Source organism: Humulus lupulus, chromosome 4 (assembly GCF_963169125.1).
Source record: "Humulus lupulus chromosome 4, drHumLupu1.1, whole genome shotgun sequence".
Classification (NCBI taxonomy): Eukaryota; Viridiplantae; Streptophyta; class Magnoliopsida; order Rosales; family Cannabaceae; genus Humulus; species Humulus lupulus.
In genome coordinates, this window is record NC_084796.1 from 190235318 (window position 1) to 190245240 (window position 9923).

General features: G+C 40.5%; 1 protein-coding gene across 1 annotated transcript; it reads right to left on the reverse strand.

Moving 5' to 3' along the window:
- Nucleotides 1-5298: 5298 nt before the first annotated feature.
- LOC133832752 (uncharacterized) lies at nucleotides 5299-9138 on the reverse strand. Its single transcript, XM_062263058.1, has 2 exons — nucleotides 8389-9138; nucleotides 5299-5985 (listed from the first exon to the last, which is right to left on the reverse strand). Exons 1-2 carry the CDS (start codon nucleotides 9136-9138, stop codon nucleotides 5299-5301), a joined length of 1437 nt encoding a protein of 478 aa, XP_062119042.1.
- Between the last annotated feature and the right edge of the window lie 785 nt (nucleotides 9139-9923).

Sequence of the window (9923 nt, forward strand, 5' to 3'; positions counted from 1 at the left end):
GGAAAGGCTGAAACGTTTACCAAAGAAAATTGCCTAAATCATCTCTACTTAATACTTCATTTAGAATTTCATCTCAACAAATTAACTGAGCAAGTTCTAGCTTATTTCAATATCCACCAAACATACCAATCCCCACAATACTTATAAACTTATATAATGTAAAGCATAAATTAAATAAAATACATATAATACAACAAATGACAATACTCAGATCAATTATCAACAGGTTAAGCACACAGTCTACATATCCAAAGCATCAATCTAACAACATCAAAGAATTAGCATAATTCATCATTGAAGCCCCACCTGTCTTAGTCAATAATAGTTTTGTACAGTCATCCAACATTAAGAATAGAAATAAATAATCAAAAGAAAAATCAATAGTCCCCCAAAACTTAAAATAAACAGTGTCCTCACTGTTGCATGAAATCCAAAGGAACTTAACTAAAGGAGAAAGGAAAATATATATATATAAAATAAAATAAACAAAAAACAAAAAAAAACCTGACAACAGAACAGTTACTCGTCGTCTTCAAAATCTGGAGGCGGCTGATATGGTTGGCGCAATTCTGGAGGACATTATGGAAAATCATTAAATTCTGTGTATCGCGCAAATGCCCCACAAAAATCAGCCATGTAGTTCGTCATGTGGAACTGATGATCTCTAATATCCGCATGACCATGCAACAACAGCTGTTGTTGTCTCTTCAAATCTTCAATATCTTGTTGCATGATGCTATATTGCCGAGAACTAGAGCCTTCAGTAGCTCTAGAAATGGATGGTTTTCTACCCTTTCTCTTCGGCTGAGTAGACTCAGGTTGTTCAGCGGTAGGTGGCAATGGCAACAGTCTCGGGTCTACAGGCTCGTATCCCAAACCAGTTGGTCTAGGAACACCCCCATAATTTTCATCTTGATGCAACACTGACTGATGACTAATTACGGGAGATTGTTCACAAACTTCATTAATATTCATGGGCACCCCTTGATCCTTACATAAACTTATAATCAGCAAAGCATGTCCATGACCACCAGGTGTGGCCCTTCGCGCAATATAACTAATACTCTTTGCGATAAGCCTCCCAACAATGATGGACTTTCCCGAACAAATACAATATAACAAGTATAGGTGTTCAATAGTTACCTCCATTTGTTGAGTGGAAGGCATACGAGTGCTAATGACGAACCTGTTCCAAAGCCTCCCATACGGACTCAAACATGTGGCCTTGATAGATTGTGGAGTGACCATGTCACTCCCCATTTTGTATGTAGAGCCGGGTTTAGTCATTTCCTTTAAGAGCAAATCATAATCCTTTTCATCGGACCCTGCGCGATAATCATCATCCCATGGATCATTGAGGCCATAGAACCTGTTTATTACTTGAGGAGAATAACAAACCTTTTTACCCTGAACTAAGACTGTATGATCATCCCTCTCCACAAAAGAATTGGCATAAAATTCCCTGACCAAACTTATATTGGCCAAAAGTTTGGGCTCACACAATTGCTGCCAATTTCTATTAATAATCATCTGCGGAAGAATACCATCCAATTCACTTGGGTGAAAGTGAGACTCCACAATCACTGTTTTATTTTTAACAATCCACTCCTCAAATTTGTTTTGAGCAGTGGGGTTAACAAACGTATGAGGAATAGTGACATTGGCTCGCTGGACAGTGGACATGGTCTTCGCTTTCTTAGGTGCCATGGAGTAGTTCAATCGCAAAAACACAAATAACAGTCGCTGAACACACTAAAACCCCAAATCAACTCAGAAACACCCAAGAATCTCCAAAATATTGCAAAACCGTTCACTGAGTACTTTTATCGAACACGTAGTGTGCAATCGTGGAAAAGTGTCCAAAAATACTCAAACAACCCCACAATCTTTCCCCAACTATATATAATAATCTCCCAAGATAACAAAAACAAGAAACACAAACCAATCTCACAATAATTCCCAAAAATCCGTCCAATGCCCAAAAGAAAACCTAAGTTCTTCAAATTTCCTCAATATATCATCAAACACACCAAAACTCAACAATGTACCTTGAAAAGCTTGAATAGGATGAAGAAAATGGTCTTCAATCACAGCAATAGTCGGACCTTTGATGCTTGATGGAGATGATGGGATGCTTGAGAGAGTGATTTGCTTGAGAAGAAAAATGGGAGAAAAATAGGATCCTTGAATGAATGCTTCGGTTCTGGAAGAGTGGGTCGAATTAGGGTTATTTTTGGGGAAAAATAACTGATATGAAGTGATCATGTGCTCCCCACGTGCCATTTTTTTCATCAAAAAATTCGACCAAGCGATATATCACTTATATGTGGCGATATATCGCCACATGCAGTATACCAAAACGACGTCTCTGTCCTTCATGGTGATATTTCGCCTCGACCACCCCCGATATAGCGCAGCCCCATTCAGTTGTGCCGATATATCGCCATTGGTAGGCGATATATCTCCTGGGCACATGAAAAAAATTCCAAATTGGAAAAAAAATCCCATCTGAATCTGTTGTCCAGGCAATATATCGCCTGGTGTAGGCGATATATCGCCTAAACGCAATTTAAAAATATCAACATTTTTTTTTTTTTAACGTTTTTCACAGTTCTATTACATTAAAAGAAATAAAAATAAAAATAAAAATATAATGTCAAACGAAAACAAAAAAGAAATGTAAACTAACTATGAATTGTTCATAAATTTTAAAATGAAAACAACTGAAAAGTAAAAATAATGAGATGCCTCTCAAATGCGTTGTCGTTAACGTCATTTAGCTGGACGCTGCTTTTCTTGACTTTAAGAATCCACCAGTGTAATATTGACCTTCTTCTCAATTTCGCCTCCATAGTAATGCTTCACCCGCTGTCCATTAACTTTAAACGGCGAAGAATCACCTTGTTGAATCTCCAACACCCCGTATGGAAAGACTTTTGTAACAATGAATGGCCCCGACCATCGAGACTTTAATTTTCCCAGAAATAACTTGAGACGGGAATTAAATAACAACACCTTATCGCCCACTTGAAAAGTCCAATTGACAATATTATTATCATTCCATTTCTTTGTCTTCTCTTTGTAGATTCTTGCATTCTCGTAGGAATCATGACGCAATTCATCTAGCTCATTCAGTTGAGCAAGCCTTAATGCTTTTGCAGCTACCGGATTGAAATTCAACTTTTTTAACGCCCATTGCGCCCTATGCTCCAGTTCAAATGGCAAGTGACAAGCTTTACCATATACAAGACGGTAAGGAGATGTACCAATTGGCGTTTTAAAAGTTGTCCGATAAGCCCATAATGCATCATCGAGCTTATTCGACCAATCCTTTCTACTAACTAGCACCGTCTTCTCTAAAATCAGCTTAATCTCACGATTTGACACTTCCGCTTGGCCATTTGACCGCGGATGATATCCCAATGCCATCTTGTGTTTAATTCCATACTTCTCCATTAAGGAATCAAAAATCTTATTGGCAAAATGAGTCCCTTCATCACTTATAATAGCTCGAGGTGTGCCAAAACGAGAGAAAATATTCTTTTTCAGAAACTTGACTACCACCTTAGCATCATTAGTTGAAGTAGCTACTGCTTCAACCCACTTACTTACATAATCCACCGCCAAAAAAATATACAAATTACCAAATGACGGTGGATAGGGTACCATAAAGTCAATACCCCAAACATCAAATAATTCAACCTCCAATATATTAGTGAGAGGCATTTCATGACGTCTTGAGATATTACCTACCCTTGGACAACGATCACAGCGTTTCACATAGTCATAGCTGTCTTTATATAGAGTAGGCCAATAAAATCCACATTCAAGGACCTTTGCAGCAGTCCTTGCTCCCCCAAAATGTCCACCAGTAGGTGATGCATGGCAATGAAACAAGATGTCCTTCATTTCTCTTTCGGGCACACATCTTCTGATAATCAAATCCGGACATTGTGTGAATAAGAAAGGATCATCCCAGTAGTAGTGCTTCACATCATGATAAAACTTTTTCAATCTCTGCCCTACAATTTCTGGTGGCACGACGTTGGCTGCCAAATAATTCACATAATTGGCAAACCATGGCACCAACTCATCTTCCACTGCAAATAATTGTTCATCTGGGAAACTCTCATTAATCTCCCCTGCAGCAAGTTCTGACTTATCCCCCAACTCAAGTCTTGATAAGTGATCCGCTACCAAATTCTCAGTACCCTTCTTATCCCGAACCTCCATATCAAACTCTTGTAAAAGAAGTACCCAATGAATAAGTCTGGGTTTAACATCTTTCTTAGCAATAAGATGCCTGATTGCTGAGTGATCAGTATACATAATAACTTTGTTACCCATCAAATAGGGCCTGAATTTATCAAATGCATATACAATGGCAAGAAGCTCTTTTTTAGTGGTGGCATAATTCAATTGAGCACCATTTAGTGCTCTGCTGGCATAATAAATAGTCCGAAATACTTTGTCAACACGCTGCCCCAGAACCGCACCCACTGCAAAATCACTTGCGTCGCACATTAACTCAAATGGCAGCTCCCAATCTGGTGAAATTACTATAGGTGCTGACACCAATTTCTACTTTAGTATCCTGAAAGACTTAAGACACTTCTCATCGAACTCAAATGGCACCCCATTCATCAACAATGCCGAGAGTGGCTTAGAAATCTTGGAGAAGTCCTTTATAAATCTTCTGTAGAACCCCGCATGACCAAGGAAACTTCTCACCCCTTTCACTGAAACTGGAGGTGGCAAGTTCTCAATAGTAGCAATCTTAGCCCTATCAACCTCAATACCATTCTTAGACACCTTGTGCCCAAGTACTATGCCTTCATTGACCATGAAATGGCATTTTTCCCAATTCAAGACTAAATTCGCCTCTTCACATCTTCTCAGCACAGCCTCCAGATTCAATAAACAATTGTCAAAAGAAGACCCCATAACAGAGAAATCATCCATAAAGATCTCAATGCTTCGTTCCACAATATCAGAGAAAATAGCCAGCATACACCTTTAAAAAGTGGCTGGGGCATTGCACAGACCAAACAGCATACGACGGAATGTGAATGTACCATATGGACAGGTGAAAGTCGTCTTTTCTTGGTCCTCAGGAGCAATGGCTATTTGATGGTACCCTAAATAGCCATCCAGAAAGCAGTAATATTGGTGTCCAACCAATCTATCTAACATCTGATCAATGAAAGGCAATGGAAAATGATCTTTTCTAGTTGCTTTGTTCAGTTTACGATAATCTATACAAATCCTCCAACCAGTTACGGTACGCGTTGGGATAAGTTACTTATTGTCATTCTTCACCACTGTAATCCCTCCTTTCTTAGGGACTACCTGAACTGGACTTACCCAACTACTATCTGAAATGGGATAGATCACCCCAGCATCTAACCACTTCAAGATATCCTTCCTTACCACCTCTTTCATTGCTGGATTCAATCGACGTTGTGCTTCAATGGAGGGCTTACTGTCATCTTCCATCAAGATCTTGTGCATAACTGTGGAAGGACTTATTCCCTGAATATCTACCAACGTCCATCCAATTGCCAACTTATGGGTTCTCAACACCTGTAACAGTTTTTCCATCTCCTCATTAGAAAGAGAAGAAGACACAATGACTGGTAAAGTCTCCTTCTCACCCAGAAAAGCATATCGGAGATGTGCAGGCAATGATTTCAATTCCAACTCTGGAGGTTTCTGAACTAATGGTAATGGTCTTTCAGGTCCTTGGCCCAAATCTTCATATTTTCGATTATAAATTGGCCCTTTAGAATTCATCCACTGTACACACTCTTGGACCTCACTGTCTAACTCATCATCTATATCCTCAATTGTCAAACTCTTCTGAAGTGAATCTTCTGTGAGATTAATTTCTGCCACTGCTTTCTCTACCATGTCAACTTTGAAACAGCTATCATTTACATTTGCAAACTTTAAAGCCTTAAACACATTGAATACCACTTCTTCACCCTGAACTCAAAGTGTCAGCTCACCTTTCTGCACATCAATTAAAGCCTGCCTAGTAGCTAAAAATGGTCTTCCCAGAATGATTGTGTAACGCCCTACTACCTTAGAGCCGTTACCAAGTGAGTTTTAAGACAAAACAGTGCAATGAACTCGCTAACTGAGGTTTTGAAACGAAAGTGTGACTAATTAAAAGTTAAGGCTGTAATCTTTGAAAATGCGTTGATTCAATAAAAACTTCTAGTATTAAACATTTGGGATCCCAAAATAAGGTTTGAAAACCGTTTACATCATGAAATAAGTTTACAGTTGATCAGTTCTAAATTCATAGATTATTACAGCCATTTTCGAATAAACCCCCAACCAAAGCAGTCGGGCAGGCCAAACATGTACGCGTCGCTTCACGCTCTCCGTACTCATGGTTGGTTGACTCAGTCATTGCCCTTACCTGCAACACAGAGCACCCGTGAGCCGAAGCCCAGCAAGAAAACTCATGCAAAGCATAACATATGCAATTTATACAGTTTATCATAACAGATAATCCACATATAAACAAGTCAACCATTAGACTAAGCAAACACGGCCATGCTGCCCCCGAAGCCTTACCGAAGCCTGGGGTCTCGGTCTTCACCGTAGGAATACCACCCGTATCCCCTGGGTCCTACCCTGACCATAGCATCCCATGTGCTAGGTGTTACTTCCGGCCCCGCTGCCGTTCTCGGCCTTGCCGCCCTCGGCCATAGCCGTTCATTTTACTATAATCATACATAGCATAAATCAAACAGCATTCAAACAAATATCAATTTATTTAAATCTGCACCCTAACATGTAATGCAATATAGGGCCATGCCCAGCAATCATCTCATCATGCAACATGCAATATAGGGCCATGCCCAGCAATCATCTCATCATGGAACATGCAATATAGGGCCATGCCCGGCAATCACACTATGGGCCCATGCCCTATCCTACGGGTGTTATAGTTTTCATACCTGTATCCCGAGCTTCACAATGCACCAAAGTCACGAGCACGGTCCTCTAGCATGAGCCTCTCCAATAGCCTAGTCACAACACACATAAAACAGTTTTTAATACTAACCAACCCAGAACCACTTCCCGGGACCAATCCCGCACTCTCGGGACCTCTAAAACCTTAAAACAACACCCCGGAGACATCCCCCGAACCCCCGGAGCAAAGGCCTAAAATTGCCAAAAATGATATCCTGAAATTGGCCTTGTGCCGCAGCACCCAGCAAGACAGGGGCTCCACGCCGCGGCACGCAAAAACTGTGCCGCGGCACGCCTTCGCAGACCCAGAATTCTGGGTTTTCTCTTGCGTTTCCACCGAGCTAAAACCTTCCCAAATCATACCAAACCAATACCCAAACCCCAAAATCAATTTAAAACTTCAAATGGACGATCTAACAACCCATAAACATCATCAAAGAAATCCAAACACACAATCAAATCCCCAAAATCCACATCCTTGATTTCAATTTCAGAAAAATAAAAAACTCAAAGTTCAAACTTAAACCATGCTCAAATTCCTTAACCCATAACAGAAACAAGCCTTAAATTACTTAGAATCCATACCTTGAATGAAGAATCCAACCCTATGCTTCCTTGATCCATCTCCTAAGTCTTCAAATTTCAGCTCCATCACTCCTCTTCTTCTTCTTCTCCTTCTTCTTGCCCTAGGTCTCCTTCTAGCTTTTCCTTTCTTAATTTTAAACAAAACCACCAAAATGACTAAGCCCCAAACCGTGTACCCCATATAACCCAGCTGCCATATATCAAATTCCCAGCCAAATGACCATTTTACCCCTCCTTGCCTATCCTTTCCCAACTAAACCTCAAGGGCACTTAAGTCCTTTTACTTCTATTTCATTTCTACCATTTTCTATCTAGAACTTGTTACTCTCAGCAGTAACTAATGGTTACCCAGGTTACTCAATCACCAATAACCATTACCCGCTAAATCTCAATCTTAACCATAAAATTCCCAAAGTACCCTTAGGCTCCTCCCGAGCCGGGTATAGAAATCCCGTTGTGACTCTTAAGTTAACTAGTTCTCTAGGACCGTCTCGGCACGTGCATCACAACAATAACACCACACTCGCGTGGTACAATTCACAGAATACAATTATCACATATATGCCCTCAGCGGGCTAAAATTACCAATTTACCCCTATCATGCAAACGGGGTCCACATGCATAATTATTTCACCTAACATGCATACTAACCACGTAGTCATGCATCTCAATGTTCAATTAGTCATATAACATGCTTTAAATCATAATCATGCATTTAACTCATCAAATCACACATAAATCCCAACATGCCCTCCTGGCACACTAATCAAGGCCCTTAAGCCTTATTAGCGATTTTGGGTCGTTACAGATTGGGACATTTTCATCTTCTTCCATATCTAATACTATGAAATCTGCCGGAAAAATGAATTTGTCCACTGTAACAAGGACATCCTCTATGAGTCCTCTGGGGTGTTTAATTGAACGATCTGCTAGCTGTAATGTGACTGTTGTAGGACTAGCCTCCCCCAAACCAAGTCTTCTGAAGACAGACAAAGGCATCAGATTTATACTCGCCCCCAAATCACACAAAGCATGCTTACATTCAAACTTCCCGATTGTACACGGTATAGTAAAGCTCCCTGGATCTCTCAAATTTTGGGGCAACTTCCTCTGCAATATTGAACTGCACTCTTCAGTGAGCGCCACCATCTCATAATCTTCCATCTTCCTTTTCTTGGACAGAATCTCTTTCATAAATTTTACATAGCTAGGCATCTGCTCTAATGCCTTAGCAAAAGGAATATTGATATGCAGCTTTTTGAATACCTCTAAAAACTTAGAAAACTGTTTATCTAGTGTAGTTTTTATAAGTCTCTGAGGATATGGAACTCGAACTGGCTGGTCATCAACAAAGGGAGGACACTTGTTTGAACCCTGGTGGTCTTCAGTAACCCCTTTCGCATTTGTATCTGATTTCTCACCCAACTCTTCATTCTGAACCACTGACTTTTGTACACTAGGCTGCTCCACTTGCTTACCATTCCTCAACGAAATTGCTTGACAGTTCTCTTTAGGATTTACCACGGTATTACTAGGAAAATTCCCTTGCGGTCTGTTATTAAGCATGTTGGCCAACTGACCCACTTGTGTCTCAAGGTTTCAAATAGAGGATCTGGTCTCAGTCATGAATTGAGTCTGAGTATTAGTGAGAGTCAACAAGGCTGCTTGCAAGTCATTAGGCTTTTTGGGTTGATCTTGCGGTCTAGGCTGGTGTGACGATGATGCTTGATTCATAGGCTGTTGTGACATGTGTTGCTGGTATGGCCCTTGAAACTATGACTGTTGGCCCTGATTGTTTCTCCATGAGAAATTTGGGTGATTTCTCCACCCAGGATTGTAAGTATTGGAGAACGGGTTTTGATAAGGCCTCTGAAAATTGCCAACTGCCTGTACCTGAGCCTGATCAACTGGCATATTACCATACATGTTGGCCCATGTACACTGTTCATAGAAATGAGGCCCTCCACATATTTCACACCCTGATTGCGTCTGTATAGCGTGGGCTTGAGCTGAGATCTTGTTTTGTTGCAACTATTTTGTCAATGAAGCAACCTGAGCAGTTAAAGCAGTGATAGCATCTAATTTATGTACCCCAGCTACTTTTCTCTGTGAGGTGTCTCGTTCGGCAGGCCACTGATAATTTTTCATAGCCATCTCCTTTAACAATTCATATGCCTCATCAGCCCCTTTACTCATGAAAGCACCACCTGCTGCTGCATCTATTATAGTGCGAGCAGTACCGCAAAGCCCATTATAAAAATGGTGGACTAACATCAACTTCTCTATACTGTGATGAGGGAATTTCCTGAGCAGGTCTTTGAATCTTTCCCAAGCATCGTACAATGACTCTC